This window comes from Manis javanica, chromosome 3 (assembly GCF_040802235.1).
Source record: "Manis javanica isolate MJ-LG chromosome 3, MJ_LKY, whole genome shotgun sequence".
Lineage (NCBI taxonomy): Eukaryota > Metazoa > Chordata > Mammalia > Pholidota > Manidae > Manis > Manis javanica.
This window is the reverse complement of record NC_133158.1, coordinates 95,113,089-95,130,886: the sequence shown is the minus strand read 5'-3', so window position 1 is coordinate 95,130,886 and position 17,798 is coordinate 95,113,089. Positions and strand designations below refer to the sequence as shown.

Below are 17,798 nucleotides of genomic sequence, written 5' to 3'. Positions count from 1 at the left end.
AGTATAAAATTATCAGAAGTAACACTACTCAAACTTTTTCCAGGTTTTCAAGTAAGTATTGTTACCAATAAGATCTTCATTATCAAACTACCCTTATTAATATCAAAATGTATTTGACAAATATACAATATCTATATATGTCACCTTTCCAAGTATACGAATTACCACTGAACATGATCTTACAGTATTTTTTAAGTACTTTTGTAAAATTTTTTTCAATAGATTATAATATTGCTTTTTTCTGGAGCTTGGAGCCATTTGGGAGACCTAAGGAGGAATATCATGCTAAAATTTGTGATTTATGCAAGAAGGAACTACATATTTGAAAATTTTACCAGTAAAAATTACATAATTATCTTTTGCCTGGCTTCAGTTATATGATGGCTGGTGTATCTGTTGACTAAGACTGGAAGAGCTTTTGCTACAGTGAACTCTCAAGGTAATGGAATGTCTAGCTTAGAAAAAGAATTTAACTGGTAACTAATAGCATCTCTTAAAATACCTACACAAAAGACAGATTACAAAAGACAGTTCTCTAAATCCCAGTGCATTAAGAGTATCTTGAACATCTGAGGTAAATCTAAAGGTGTTTTGAAAAGGAAGAGCTAGTGGGTAAGCATTTAGATTGTCTTTTCAGGTATATAACCTTTCTAAAAATTCGGACAATGACCAGAAACAAGTAGAATAGAAAATAACACAGAAACAGGAGATGATCTTTGATATTTCTGTTTGTATACACTTCCTTTACAAGGAATTACAATTTCAGAGAATCAATAATCACTCTGTTCTTCCTTCCTGGACTTCAGTTTCTTATATACCGAAAATAGAAGTCAACCTAGGTTATCTACATCATATTTCTAGATTCCCTAAATTTGTTTCCAAATGTTAATTTAATTGGATCTTCAGAGGGAATAATTATTCTTAAATATAAATGTGTCAAAGTTAGAAAGGTTCTAATATCATAAATTTGAAAGATGACTTTATCAAAATATATAAATCATTTTATCAATAGGCTGAACATTTAAACTTCTTTTGTTTGTACTACATTAAAAGTTGGGCTTAAAAACAAAAACAAACAAAGAAAAGTAAAACAGACTTCTCTTGTGATTTTAGCTTTTAAGCATTTCACTGATTTAGTTCAGAGAACTTCACTGAGAATCAAGGCAGAAGCAGAAAGTATAGTAAGCTCATTAGCAATTAAATGTGAATAAAGAAATATAAACATGAATTTCAAGTATACGTTTTTAGAATATGAACGACTAGTTCTCTAGTTCTCACAGTTTTAAATGATTATTTTTTTATTCTATCTAATTAAATGTTATGCTCCTATCAGACATCTTCGGACTTCTGTATCAACTTAACTACTGCATGATTCTGTGAGTGTGAGCAACTCCTCTAAATTCTCTGGGGCTGATACCACATTAATAATATGATTGAGTTGGAATAATCTGTCTCTAAATTCTTCTGTATGTCTATAATTTTATAATTATCTGTAGTTTCAAATATGTAATTTCTAGTTGAATGTTGGCGACAATGTTAGAGATTATGAAAACTGACTATATAATTAACATTTTGAACATAAATTATTTCAAAATATCAATCACCTTGGGAAACATATAAATATGTACATAACTATTTATATAGTTTCACATATCTTTTCAATCCCTTCACAATTCTCAATTTCTGCCATCTATAGATAAACATAGCAGGATTCTTTGAAGGGAATGAAACTTTCTGGCTACCTCTTGAACGTTTATTGAAAATAAGAGAAGCCCAAATCTTACTGACATACATTACACATCTAGACTCAAGATTTAAAAGTTAAATCATTATTCAGCAAATCCTTTTGATTTAATTTTAAGAGTTGTATTTGGTATTTGTATAAATAAAGTGAACCATCAATTACCTGAGGATTACATGTGTGCAATTTCCTCCCAGGCGGCACTATAGTAGCCAAGATGATAAAATATGAAGCATAATACATACATTTCTCTGGCTGTAGCTTTACCAGAAGTAAAATATATTTCTAAGAATTAGAGACAGTTTAAACCATATCTCATCCTACCAGTTGAAACTGTTTCTCCTAATGAAGACAAATGAAAAATATCCCACACTATGCTTTTTATAGAAACATATATTCAGTATATTAAAGAGCAAGAAAGGAGGAGATAAATCAATTTTGGTGAAAATGTTCAACAGAAAATAACTCCAAATCGAAAGTAAAATGGCTCAGTTACTAAAAGCAAATCCTAATTTCATTTGAATTACCAGGTAGGATGCAAAATACAGAAAATTCAAACCAACTGTGGATTGCATTCATATACAAAGGTAGAGATTTTGTAAAGCCTGGATTCAGGCTTGGCTTTTTATTACCATTATCAAGGCAACTGACCCCACTGTATCATTCCCCCCGCCAAACACCCAAAGCCCATTTTACTTACTAGCTACCTCCAGCGAAGCGTTGTGGCTCACAGCTTCTCCAAGGTAATTCCTTGCTACACAGACATAGACCCCTTCATCAGGCCTACTCTTTCGTCCATGTACTATACGTAAGAAAAATAAAGATCCACTTGGCAGCAACATTCGGTGTGAACGAGGGTCATCTTTGTCTGTCTCCACTCTCTCCCCGCCTTTGTACCATTCAATCGTGGGGGTGGGGCGACCTTCGGCTTTACAGTTCAAAGTTGCAGGTTCTCCTTTTGAGACAATTAGGTCTGAAGGGTGTTCAACAATGCGAGGTGGAAAATCTTCCTGACGAAGACGGGAGCCTGCAGAAGAATTGACAAAATATCTTCATATTACCACCTGGAAACGATTAAAAGTCATATTTCAAAAGTCTAGGCTTAAGAGCCTTATTTAAACACAGCATAATATTGACGTACCCTTCCTACCCTATTTACTAATTCTTCTGCTGTCCACCTTGACTACACCCTCCAGTTCCTGAATCCTTTTGACCCTCCATTTAGAAAGTGCTCTTGCTTAAACTTTGCCTGTACAAATCCTGTCTGCTCTTCAAATCCCTTGTCCAACAAATCATTTCAGAACCCATCACCCTGCCTGTGTAAACCATGTATGTGCCTGTGTTTACAGAGGAATTTGTCACAGAATTGTTGAGTATTACAAATAATGGCATAGTTCTTGAAATCTTCCTTTTAACTAACATCAATCAACATTTCAGCAAAAACCCAAGCTGTATACTAATGAATATTATATTCAAATATATTGATGAATCTCTTCTTTATATAGACTTTCATATCTTCATCTTCCTAAATAATAAAGTACATATATATATATATACATATTTCCAATAGTTTTTATTAATAAATTAATTTTGTTACCAATCATGCTAGTATTTTAATAGACTTCAAAAATGAAATGTTAAATAACTGAGTTTAAATAATTAAATGTGGTATTAAATGGAAAATGATATTGGTAAGGGACTACATTCTGGACCTTATGTGTTATTTAATAAATGAAGTCCTGAGAGTATGTGTCATTTAAGTATTTCCTATGTCTGCACCTTAGTTTTTCCAATGAGATTGTAACATCTGAAACAGAGAGCAAAATACATGTATATTTTTTTAAATATTCCAAACTTATTGCTGCCATGTATAGAGTTAATATGCAAATTTATTAAACATTTCTCAAATTCAACAGCCCAAGGTTTCATTTAAGGGATCCTCAAACCTTGTTCTTATCTAGTGGTTCCAATCTCAATGAATAATTCAAAGTAGAAACCAGGCTTTGTAGCCACCATCCTTTGTTATTCCTACTCCTCCCCAAAATGTCTCAAATCAATCTACTCATCTCCATCTCTACTGCCAGCTACCATCCCAGATCAAACTACTATCAATTCCCACCAGGACTTAGGAAAGCTCTCCAACAGCTTCACTTCTGTGTCAGTGGAGCTGGAGGAAAGCTTTGAAATGCAAATCAATCTGGGTCCTCCCCTACTTCAGGGGCTCTTAAAATCAACTCACTGCTCTTAAGATAAAGTCCTTAACAAGATCTACAAGAGTCAGTGTGCTCATTCTCCTATATGGCTCTCCAGACTCTTCCTGCTCCACTTCTTCCTCTGCTTTCTTCATCTCAGCCTCCTGTTAATTCCACAGATGTATTGTGCATATTGCTGCTACAGGCACAGGATCTGGGCCCAAAATGATCTTGTTTATGTAAGATCACTCTTCTTTCAAATGTCTGCCCTTCCTGATCTGATCTTTACAACAAAAATTAAATGTTCCTTTTATGAACCTAAATGACACTGTATAGCTAATGCTTGGGAAGAATGACCAGAATTATAATTTACCTTCATTTGATGCTTTGTATACTGTCTTTCCCAGTAGTCTGTAAGATCTATGAGTCTGACTTTGCTCACAGTTGCTTTCCCTTAATGCCTAGCAGAGTGTTGAACACACTATAGATACTCAATAAATCTATGTTGAATAATGAAAAAATTAATAAAGTACTGACAGGAAATACCTATTTGAGTAGTATGATCTGAAGCTTAATAATCTATAAAGAGGATTTAAAGATATTATTTTAATTGTAACCAATATACATGCTATGTAACCTTTCCTAGACTGTCAGCTCTACATCGGTTTATCTATATCTGTCTGATTAATAATATTGCAATTAACATTTTTTAAATTAAATTGAACAAATGGTGAAAGTAAAAGATATTATTTGCTTATAACCACTATGACACAAATAAATATATATATATGATATATACATAAATATATACATATATATATAATCTGAAAGTTGAATAATAGTTTTATAATCAGAAATATAAATAGCTTTCGTTTAGTACATGGTATGAAACATAGTATAAATTCTTTAAATAAAACCAGTCTCCAAAAGAGGAGGAAATAAACCAGCAACATGGGGAAAAAATAACTTGGAAACTCATACTCTCTCACAAAGGCTAAATTGAAGCCAAATGAAATCTAAATTGGATTTTAGATAACTCAATTACAACTGCTGTAAAACTTCAGAAAATAAAGCATTATAATATATCACTGAGCTTTGCTTTGGCTGTAATTATGAAAGGCTAATGTTAATAAGAATCAACTGCTGACATAACATATTTAATTAAAGCAAATTTTATTTTAAACTTGGAAGGTCCATTTCGGATAGGAAGTAAGGATGCATAGGTTGCTATGAGCAGACAAAGTCACTATTTGAGACTGCCTGGGCAAGGGAGAGACAATATCCTGAGACATGAAACTATCTCATTGTGAGAAATGAGTCAGGAAGAAAAGTGAGGAGATTTCACCCAGAGACACAACTACAAAAAGAATATGTTGCATTTGTGGGACCTGCAGGTTGGTGTAGCCAGGGTATAAGGCGCTCATCAGAGATAGGAAGCATGTGCCTGAAGAAGTAACTAGAAGTAATAATGTGATGGGCTTTGTACATCAAGCCAAAGTGCTGGAACCTACCTGAAGGCAACAGATCATTCAAATATTTTAAATAAGGGATGGGCATGATCAAGTTCGATTTTTGAAGTCTCAGTATTGGTGGTAATGAACCTGGACTAAAGCAGACTAAACTGGGTGGATACTAGTTAGAAATCTGTTGTATGTTGTTAAGCCCTCACAAGCCAATACACCATCTTCTTGACAATGGTCATGAGGCAGGCAATCCCATTCCCCCCTCCTCAATCCCAAGCCTTACCTCCCACCAAAGCTAACTGGCCTGGGACAGAGAGGTTAGAGATAGAGAGCACGTATGGGCAGTTTACCATCTCTGCTTCCAAAGTCTATAGACAGCTCTGTAACCTTGAAATAAACAAACACTTTCTCAAGTTGGTCTCTGCTACTTGTAACCAGAGTAACTCAACAGAGGAAATAAAGGATTCCTGGAGACAAAAATATTTATCTAAAAAGAAATGGATCTCTTATTATAGAACTTTCATAGTCTGAAATATATGTTTTCATATGTGACAAAAACGTAGGTTTGTTTAATTCTGCTTTAAAACGTCACAATTCTGTATTTTCTACATCAACAATACTTTGTAGGAAACATATTGAAACCACTTAAAATATTCTATCATTTAGAGAATGTGATGTAATTTGTTGTTGTTTGCTCCTTTGGTTTTTAGTTTAGGAAACAGTCCAATAGAGGCTAAAGAAAATTTATCATTTCAGAGAAAGCCTGGCAAGGAAAGTAAGTGCTCTCCGAAGGAGCAAGGAAGGGTTAATGCACACAGAAGATGACTCTAAGAAGATTTCATTAAGGCTTTAAAAAAATGGAAAAGGATCTAGAGATATTTAGTTACAAAATAAACAGGATCTAATCACTGGCAATGTGGGGGAAATGGTAATGAGAAAAGCACAGGATGGAAGAGAAGCAAAAGGTAGAGAGATTCCAAGTCTCTGATCTGAGCAGCAGGTAAAGGGCAGTCCCAATGCAGGTGGAGAGTAAAAGAGTGGGATTTGGCAAGAAAAAGGACAGAGGAGATGATTTGTCTAGTATGAGACATGCAGAGTTTGGGTACTTCTTGAATATCTAAATGGAGATGACAAGTTGAAAACTGAATATCTCAGTTTGACCTAAGAAAAGAAATTCAGCTGGAGCCACAGATGAGAATCAAGCTGCAGAGTGAAACCACGGGAAAGAATAAAACTGTCTAGGGAGAGTGTATAAAGGAAGTAACAGCCAATTACAGAACCTGGAGATCACCCAGGCTCCACTACAGCACACTGGAGCTCAAAACTCTCTCTATCCCTAACCTGCAATCCCATGTAGGTGGACCATAGCCAGCCTGACTTTTGGGAATGGAGAACTCAGGCCCAAGTTTTCACTGTGATGTTTGTACAGCAGAATTCAGTAAAAGAGTTTCAGCAATAAAAATGCTTTTGATATTGTAAAGGCTAAATTTTCAAAATGCTCTGTGGACTACACTTTCATCAGATTGTTAATAGGTATTGCTCAGCAACAGTTGCAGTTCTCAGGGTCTTTAGTCTTTCTCATGCACATTTAGTTTTCTGATACACCAAAGAATATGCAGCATTTCTCAAACTTATTTGACCATTGAACTCTTTTTATTTTTCTTTTTTCAGGACATCTCAGTGAACTTTGCTAATGAAGAATATACATCAAAAGAAAATACACTCTATGAGTATATAATAATGTGAAGAGAAAGTAGACAGTTAGCAAAAAAAAGTTATTTGACTATAGAGCCAGTACCTTTGGAAATCATAACAAGAAACAGAAATCTTCTATTTCTCATAATGTATACCTTCAGGAAAAGAACTTTCCAATTACTGAGTGATATTTACAATGAGTGAGTGGTTTGTCTCAATAATAAAAATTATAAATGCAATCATCATATGTAGAAAAACTATAATAAATTATTCTTTACTATAAAGTATCAGCAGGAAAGAAATTAATTGAAAAGAAAACTAATATTAATTATCCATCATCTGCTTTATCACAACAACATCTTTATGAGGTGGGTGTTGTTATATCTGGTGTCCCTTTGGGGAAAGTGAGACTCTCAGCTGTCATTCAGCTGCAGGGTGGCAGTGCTGGGATTCAATCATAGTCAATTCCAAAACCCTTATACTAGCCAGTTATTCTACAGATACAACTAGGATTAGAGAAACACGCTTTATCCATTCTTATTTCCAACACTGTAAGTGTTCATTTTGATTCCTTATTTTTAAAATACAGATGATAAAAACAGCAGGAAACAATCAAACTCAGTGACATTGATGTTCTTTTGCCACACACGTGTAGAGCACCTAACTGCAAACCACAGGACTTCATTGTTACTTAACTCAGTAACAATGTTGATAAAGAATAAATGGAAATAGAAAGCTTTTATTTTGTGTCATCTTCTCCAAATATGAGCTTGGATTTTTGATTAAATATCCATATATTACCAGGATTATATATTATTAATTGTATATTATATAGTATTTTTAATATTCTGAGAACCTTAATACCTACACAACTGTTTGCATAATTAAAATTCAATATAACCGGTTCCCCATTTTTTCCTGCCAACATACTTTCTGGAAAAAGTCCCCGAATTTCTAACAAAAATCATTGCTCATGTCCCCAAAGCAGGATTTTGAGTTACATCAAGTTCAAACAGGGAAGAGTATGATGTATAAATCTCAGAAGATTGTAGATGAAAGACCCCTACTGACTACAATCTTTTTCTCTAAAAGAGATGTCCGCCTCCACTCTATATAAATATTTGTGACTTGCTATTTATAAAAGAAAACTTTTCAATTATAATTCTGAGTTCCTATCAGCCACTTGACAACCACCATTCTAGTTATAGCAATTTGTTTGTTTTTTCTTATTCTTCGTGTAATAAGATACATGGTTTATGTTACACTTGGCAAAAGGAACTTCCAGGTTTCAGCCATACTCTGCATAGGAAACTTAAAAGTTACAAAGAAGAGAGGGTAAAAGAAGAAAGGGACTGATGGAGGGAGGCTTTAACAAGGAAGTAGGATGACAACGTCGGCTGCCCTTGGCAAGAATCCTGGTTAGAACACTGAGAATAGAACACGACTGGTCAGGCAAGGCCAGCATTAGGGAAAAGGGCAGGGCAGGATTCCTTCAACAACTGCTGGGTTGGAAGATAATAATATAAACAGGAGTGACTGAAATAAGTAAATATTTACACAACCACAGCTGGAAAAAGATATACATGTAAGTGCTAAGTATTTCAAGGAAATATATCAAAGTCACATGAGATTTATAATGAGGAAACCAAACTCCTAGCTGGATGTAAACTGTTCCTCCCTTCAAGACATCATTTTTACAGAAACATAAGCAAGTGGCTATTTAAAAGAACTGACCTTGTTAATATTTTGTTGAGGCATGCAAAACAAACATACACATATAATTCTGATCTTTTTTTCATACACAGGATTTTATTCTTTTTTTTCTAGCATGGCAGTAATACTTGTCTCAGGGTTTTGTTTTTGTGTTTAAGTCTGTTTCTTCTTAGACTGAGTAAAGCACTATTTGTTTTATTAATGAAGTCTTGCTTTTATCCAAATTTCTTTTTCATATTATTTGGTGAGTAAAATTAGAAAATCTAAAATGATTAAAATATCCATTTGTATCATACACCACATTAAAGCATCTTGCAGTACAAATGCTTGTAAAAGTGCTACAAGCGTAAGAGGAACAAGTTCAGTCAGTAGTTGACAGATGCACAGTGAATATTAATGGACAATTGGATGACATCTGTTCAAGGTGAGGGTCAGGTCTATATATTAGCCATTGACAGCATACCAATATTAATAAAAGAATACCTATATTCTTACAAGAGCCTTGCCTCTTAATCTTTGCATTTAAGCTCCATTTACATTTTAAGGAGCAGACAGCCCCCAATTATTAACATAAATCCTGTCATGGGCACTAATCCTGTCATTTTCCTGTCAGAACTTCATCCTACTAGGAGATATTTGTTACAAATAAGAAGACAGCATCCATTAATTACACACTGTGTAAAAAGTAGACTTAAATATCCTCTACTGAGTTATACACATCTCAATACACACACTTAAAATTGGAATAACTGTAAAAACAGTCCACACTTCAAAGAAAAACTAGTAGTTTCACCTGAAATTATATAAAGAATACAAGGGACACAGAATGCATGAAAATACCTACATGATTAATGGATCATGCCACTGTCTTTTGCTACTTTATTTCATTTTAATTTCCTTTGAAATAATTCTACCTAAAGATTGAGGGGGGCACCTTTTCCAGCCAAAATTTAGAATAACACCAATAATTAAATGGGTGTCACTGATAGTATCTGTTACCATCTGAAATGATTACCAGTACTGAATGGAATGGAAGTGTAGAAGTCTCAAGGTACATCCCTAGTGTAATATTTCCTATAGAATCTAATATATTACAGTGCCCCCAGAGATGGAAGAAAGACTAAAAGTGGCATAAGTTAAATTTTAGAAACAATATTGCTTGCCCTTCCCCCACCATTTTTAATAATATGAACCTTAAACAGAAGAGAGTCTCCTGTCATGGGACCAAATACTGCAGAAACTCCTAGGGCATTAACTGCAGGAATTACCTCAACCGACTCACATCAGACAGGATTTCATTTGGAGCTGTAACTAAAGGGATTGGAGGGTAAAAGTTGGTTACCTGAGTCCATGTTTCCTATTTTGCCTTAAGTAAAATGTCCATTTAACATGCAAATAGGAGGAGTTTACCTTCTGTAAAATGCCAAACAAAAATATTTGTATATCCTAAAGTCCAAATTCTCTCATTCTCCTGTCCGCCAGTTTGCCTATACATTGGGCCTATATTATATTACGAATTGTGCTAAGCATTGGTAACACAAAGAATATGAAATAAAATCCCTGGCTTTAATAGCCTGAAGCTCACTAAGGGAGATGGAAATATCAACAAAGGTAATATTGAAAAGTAAGAGGAACACAAGGACAGCTAAAAGTAGGAGAAACCAGATTCCAGAGAAGGGAATAGCACGGGCAACAAAAAAAACGAGCAAGAACTAATGCAGCATTTATGGTGAAAGTTTATTAATTCTAGAATAGATTCATTTTGGCTCAAATCTTTCAGCTATGTGAACTTGGAAAAATTGCTTAACCTCTTTGAATGTTAATTTTTTCATCTGTAAAATGAGTATGAATACATCTATTCTTTATAGGTTAGCATAATCCCTGATGCATAAAATAATATTACACTGGCCCAAGTTGGATCCATTAATGTAGAATTTGAAAGTCAGCATAAGCACCATTTCTAAATTTGATGATTCTCCTCCCCACTGGCTCCCGGAATTACATTAGAATTCTTAGTAATTTATGGAGAAATCAATTACTTTTTTCTCTAAATTAGTAAGAAAAGTTGCAAACTAAGCCAGAGTCTAGTTTTAGTTGAGAATTCAACTTAAAATAATCTCAATTTATATATTTCTTGACAGGATCTGGCACAACTCCAGCAAAACATCTTCCCAAATAGAAGAAAAATAAAATAACACAAAGCTAGAGCACTTAGCCAACTTATTATTTTACTAAGAATCATCAGAGGTTAACTCTCTCTAAAGCCATCTAAAATAAAGCATTTCTGTTCCCTGTGGAAAATATTCCATATTGATCCATTAGTTAAATGAATTTGCTTTCAAGATTTTAAAGACACACTAATGCTCTCAAAATATTACTGAATGAATAATGATACTGTCCTTCCTTTCCTTTTCATTACAAATGTAAAACTCCCATGTATAGCTGCAATTGAGATAAAGTTTTTCTACAATTTGTGCATGATGGCATTTCAAGTCAACTCTCTATAGATACACTTAGATTACCAAGATTCACAAATAACCTTTATTTATTAATGCCTATACTAATGGAACAAAATATTTAGGTCTAGAAATTTATTGGCTATTTTACCTGCTAAGACCATTTTCACAAACAATTTTGGAAAATATTTTGAACTGTGAAAAACAATATTTCGGTGATCCATCTTGTGAATATTTTTTATTGCTATGGAAACACAGTTCATCCTAGTATTGGATTTTCAACATATTAGGTCAAATTATACAGTATTGAAATCAATGGTAATCACACTTTATTTCTTTATATTTAACATGGAAACAGCAGATGCTTATAGATTTGCTTGAACTGTAACCTCTACTCAGAACAGAAGCACATTTCCTTATTGAAATAACCACTCAAAAACACTCTTATAACTGCATAAAGTATACTTTGCTTAAAAAAATTCCTCTGTTCCTAATTTAAATTTCTGAAGGGAAAAATCTATATTCTCAAAATAGGTTTTTAAATCTTTTTAAAACCTTATTTTTGTGTTTAAAAAATGTTTTTAGGTTATAAAAGTATATTAAAACAAATAGGGATATAATATGATTCCTTAACCATACAAATTTTTTTAATTATGTAAAATAATATTTATCAATTATTTCTTTAAAGAGTCGCACTAGATTTTCATCAACATTGATGTAATTTCCTAAGACTCAAAAGCAAAATCAATTTAAGTATAAAAAATAAAACTTGCAACTTTACTTCTTGAATTAGGGAGTCATACTTTAGGTATATTTAGAGAACCCTGAAATCCAGGTGAGTTATTAATGTCTGCAAGATGGCGTAAGGAATTGTAATTTTAAGGATAATTGTCTAAAGAAAATTACACTTTTGAAAAACAAAATGCTTAAAACAGCCTTTTAAAGGATTACTAAGAAATCCCTATAGGAATGCAGTCAACTTCACTCATTTTTAAACTCAGTCAATACTTCTGACATGAACAACAATTTCTAAAGAAACATGTTTTCACATTAGCAAACTAACTGTCATCTTTACCTCCTCTCTTATCTTCTCTATTCTCTCTCATTGTACCTTGGCTTTTGTTTCTACAGATTCTAAGCTGTACCCTAATAAAGGATGCTGGGAGGCAGATTCTAATCACTTGACATACCAGATATGGAGACTTACAGGGAATTCCAAATGCTAACTTAAAACCTACTCAGTCATCTTTATTTTCTCAAAGGGTAAATAAATAATCCATCAGTCCAAAGCAAAGCTATGTTTAGTTGATCTAATAGAAGAAGATCCAGCATATCCACCACACATAAAATATTAACATATACAAGTGCTGGTATAAAAAATATTTCAAAAAAATTCTCCTAATTCTAGGAACTTTCTTCCTTCTTTTTTAACACTCTAATTTCAGATTTGTTGCTTTTTTTTCTTTTCTTTCCCATGTGAATTTGCACATTTATTTCTTGTGGAATAGATGTATGGTATCATTTTTTTCCTGAAGGTTTTTTAATTGTGGTAATATGGTGTGTACATGCATTTATTATTTTGTTAATGCAACTTTAAAAGGGAAATTAACACTTCTATAGTCATTATTTTGATGGTGGTTTTTAATTAATTTTGAAGGGAAAGAGCCATAAAAATCAGTTTTGTTTAGAAAGCATTTATAATATTGAAATACTTGTGTTTAGTTACTGAATAGTTAGACCATAACTGAAATACATCTACATTCCAGTAGCTACAATAGCACCTGCCACTCAGCAGTTACTCAAACAACATTTGCTGAATGAATGATTAGATAATGGAAAAAGAAAATGAAGGGAGACCCCACACATATTTGTGAATAGTTTAGAACATGGCATAAAGAAACCTCCATGCATGGAGGCAGTGTACCCCTGAGTTCAAGGGAAAGGAAGGTCAATCCTGACAGTGGAAAGGAGCCCCAAACCATGGCCTCCCCTGAAGGCATTTGGTGATACAGACTTTTGGTTCACTCAAAGTAGGGAACTCTCTTTAAAATTAATTCTAAGGCCACTGAAACCCTATACAAAGTATCATGTGTTGTGGAAATGCAAAGATTAACAGACGTGTAAGCTGTACAATTCTAGCAAAGAAACAGACTGAGAGAAAGAAAGAGGGAGGGAGAGAAACCCAAAAGAAGATCCAAAAAGAATCCTGAAATTGATTTCTTAGGGACCATTGAAAAATGGAGAGTTTTTGTTTCCTTCTTGCTAAGATTCTCCAGTTCTGGTGTTTTTTCATGATAAAATGTTTTATTTTAGGTGAACGCCAACAACAAATTTTGAAAAATATAAAGAAAATAAAATTCAACTTTTATCCATTATTATTCGTTTATCCACTCAACAGATATACACTAAAAACACTGCAACAGAACTTGTGCTGGGTACAGGTGATACACAAGTGCAAACAAAGAAATAAACAAACAAAAACCATAGAACCTCGTTCTCTCTCTGGTATTAAAGATGCAAAAAGTTAACATGAATGATATACAAGTATTACTGTTCACACTTAAACAATGTATATGCACTTACATATCTCTTAGCCAACATTAAATTTGTGAGTGGGCGCATATAACCAGTAAACAAATCATAAAGCTGTATATCAAAACTGCATGTAACATAGAAAAAATGGAAGCAAAGTAAACTTTCTTAAAAAGGTGAAAAATCTATATGAGATTAAATGAACATAAGACACAAAACCCGAGGCACATAGCTGCTCGGTCATGCCTGGTGTGATCATGAGGAGTTCAAAGACTGGATATGGATTTAAACTGATTAACAGGTATCAATTGCCTCTTCTCCTCAGGAAGCAAGTAGACCTAATTATTTTACTTATCTTCAATATAATGACAAGGTAATTTCAGGTCTATGCCGCCCAGGGAAAATCATTTTACTTAAACCTTAACTTATCTTTCACTTTACATTTGACTATTTTTGAGCAATTTTGAGACCCTTTGCTAATAATAAACTAAGCCCAACTTACATTATCAAAAATACCTATGTCTTTCCTATTTAGCCTATAAAAACTGGTAGAATATCTCAGTATAATGGGTAATTCCCTAGCTTTCTGTTAGTGGCCAGAACTGAGATGGAGAGAGATGAGGTAAAAGTTTTGTTTGTTTTATTTTCTTTAGAACTGTATTTATTTAGAACTATATATAATATAGTCTTTTGAAAAAGAGTAATTTTCTTTTGAAATGAGTATTACGTTTACTTTATGTGTACAAAAAACTGCTCATAAATGTTTTCAGAGGCAAATACAGGCTGGTCAAAATTAAGCCTCCTGAAATACTGGGCATAGGCATGCCAAACTGGAATAACAACTCATTCAGTAGGTAATCTTCAATTTAAAAAAATGTATATAGGTGGGGGAGCTTCAAGATGGCAGAGTAGGAAGGCAGGATGGAGGCCTCCTCCCATGTGCACACCAAGGAAGCAACTACAGCAAACATAACTAAACCTGAAAACAAACTGAAGACAGCAGAACACAACACCTACACCTGGGGAATTAGAGAAGACCACACAGAAAAGGGTAAATTTGAAGAGCTGTGACCAAGTGGAGCCCAAGACCTGCATCTTCCCAACCCACAGGCAGGAGGAAGAGGAACAGAACCAGGAGGGCATAGATGCCCAGGAACTCTGCACACCTGTCTCTGGAGATATGCTCTGGGAACACAAGCCCACATTGCACTGGGTTCTGGTGATTAGTAGGACTGGACACCAGGGATAGTTGGAGCACTCTGTGAGGCCGAGACTCCAGTCTTCTGTGGAGGACAGGTACACTCCACTGGTCCCACTGAGACCCAACACAAAGGCAGCAGTTTGAAAGACTTTCCAGCAGTGGAGGAAAGCCAGAGGGATGAGGGTTGGATGGGGCTGTCACTACAGGAAAAGGGTAGGTGGTCATTACCTCCCCAGCCCTCCCTCAGCCCAGAGGGTCAAGCATCTCAGGAGCCACAGGTGCTCCATCCACCTGCTGGTAACTCAGCCCCCATGCATCTCCCTGAGCACTGTTGACACTCCAGCCCACTCTGCCCAGTGGCATCCAACTTTGATGCCTCACAGACACAGAGAAACTCTCCCAGCTATCACTGCTTTGTTTCAACCCAACTGGGGAGACATATACAGAATCCATCACCAAAAGCTCCTTCGCCCTCATCAGTGGCCAACCTGGGTGCTGTGCACTTCACTGTTGCAGCACAATTAGCTGCCTTCACCACCTCAGGGCCTCCCACCACCCAACTCACTACCTCTGCTCGCCTCCCCCAACATGCATATCATGACACCACTGTCAGCCTATGGGCCTTTCCACCACTTGACTTGCTACCACAGCTGGTGCATGCATATCATGTCACCACTGGGAGCCCATGGGCCCTTCCACCAGGCAACTCACAGCCTAAGCATGCCCACACCCTCCCAATGTGCAATTGCTCACCACCACTGTGTGACTTGCTGCCACAGCCAAACACCTGAGGGCTCTACAAGTGGGTTACTTGCCACCACTATGAGCCCATGTACCTTGTCATTGTGCAACTCGACCTGCAACTACCCCACCTGCCCCATTAACAAAGGGGCCCCACCATCACTACAGGGCAGAGGGTGGACCCACACGCAACAATTGCAGCAGAAACCACTGCTCTCTGATCACATAGGCCTGGCTGAGGCAAACCACCAATCTCAGCAGCCTGAGATAAACCACTGCCAGCAAACAGAAAGGCAATCTCTCTCACTGCCCACCAATAGCAACTGGAGCTCCACAGCAAAGGAGAAGCAGGCACTAGGAAGGAAAGAGTCCTGAACTCCTGGGCACCACAGGACACCTTCTTCATAAAACCATTAATTTCTAGATTAAGAAGCATATCTCCATATAATACAAGGGAAGAAACACAGAAACCTTGACTAAATGAGGAGGCAGAAGAACATGTTCCAAACAAAACTATGGGATAAGACACCAGAAAGAGGGCTAAATGCAATGGAGATCACCAATATTCTTGATAAAGATTTCAAAATAACAGTCATAAATATGCTCACTGATCTGCAGAAATATATTAAAGATCTCAGGGAGGACTTCAACAAAGAGATAGAAGATCTGAAAAATACCGTAACTTAAATGAAACACAAAATGGAGGGAATGAATAATAGATTGCTGCAATTAGAGGAGACAATCAATGAAATGGAAATTATAGAACAGGAAAACAATAAAACTCAGCAGCAGAGAGAAAAAAGGATCCCTAGGAATGAAAGAATGAGAATGAAAGAATGATAAAAAGAGCTGTGTAATCACTGCAAACAAAACAATATTATATTTGCATAATAGGGGTACCAGAAGAACAGAGAGACAAAGGGATAGAAAATCTCTTTGAGGAAATAATTGTTGAAAACTTCCCCAATCTGGAGAAGGAAATAGACACTCAGGTCATGGAAGTTCAGTGAGCTCCCAATAAAAGGAACCCCAGCAAGACAACACCAAGGCATAATAATTAAAATAGCAAACATCAAGGATAAGGAGAGAGTACTGAGAGCAGCCAGAGAGAGAAAAAAGATTACTTATAAGGGAAACCCCACAGGCTAACAGCAGACTTCTCAGCAGAAATTTTACAGGCCAGAAGGGAGTGGCATGAAATATTTCATGTACTGAAACAGAAGGGCCTTCAAACAAGAATCCTCTACCCAGCAAGATTATCATTTAAATTTGAAGCAAACAATTTCCAGATAAACAAAGGCTCAAATAATTTATGAAAGCAAAGCCAGCATTACAGGACATATTAAAGGGACTGCTGCAGATGGGAATGTTCCTAAAGCTAAATAGTTTTAGTTATGACATCTAATACATGAAGTGTGGAGAAGGAAGAAGAAAAAAAAAAGAACTTTTAGATTGTGTTTGAAATAGGGCAATCAGCAACTTAATACAGACTGTTAGAGAGACAGGAAGTTATCCTGGAACTTTTCATAACCACAAACCTAAACCCTATTAACAGATACACAAAAGATTAAAAAAGAGAACTCCAACCACAACATTAAAGAAAACTAACTAATAACAAGAGAAGAGTATAAGGGAGGAAAACAAGGAACAGAAAGGAGCTATAAAAACAAACAAAAACAATTAAAAAAATGGAAATAAGCACCTACTTATCAACAATTACCTTAAATGTGAACGGGCTGAGTGCACCAATCAAAAGACATAGAATGGCAGAATGGATAAAGAAACAAGACTCATCTATTTGTGGCCACCAGAGACTCAGTTCAGACCCAAAGACATACACAGGCTAAAAGTGAAAGGATGGAAGAATATATTTCATGCAAACAACAGAGAGAAAAAAGCAGCAGTAACTGCACTTGTATCAGACAAAAGAGATTTCAAAGCAAAGAAAGTAACCAAAGACAAAGAAGAATATTACATAATGATAAAGGGGTCAGTCCAACAAGAGGATATAACCATTAAAAATATCTATGCATATAGCACAGAGAAGACAAGTAGAGACTCTAT

At 35.3% G+C, this 17,798-nt stretch overlaps 1 protein-coding gene across 8 annotated transcripts in view; it reads right to left on the bottom strand.

The window, feature by feature from the left end:
• The window catches only part of ROBO1 (roundabout guidance receptor 1), a 1,104,481-nt gene that overhangs the window by 342,122 nt on the left and 744,561 nt on the right, over window positions 1-17,798 (bottom strand). For all 8 annotated transcript variants that reach the window (XM_073231812.1, XM_073231810.1, XM_073231808.1 and 5 more), the window contains one exon: window positions 2,442-2,768. In XM_073231812.1, coding sequence (XP_073087913.1) covers window positions 2,442-2,768 — 327 coding nt within the window. The remainder of the gene's footprint in view (window positions 1-2,441; window positions 2,769-17,798) is intronic.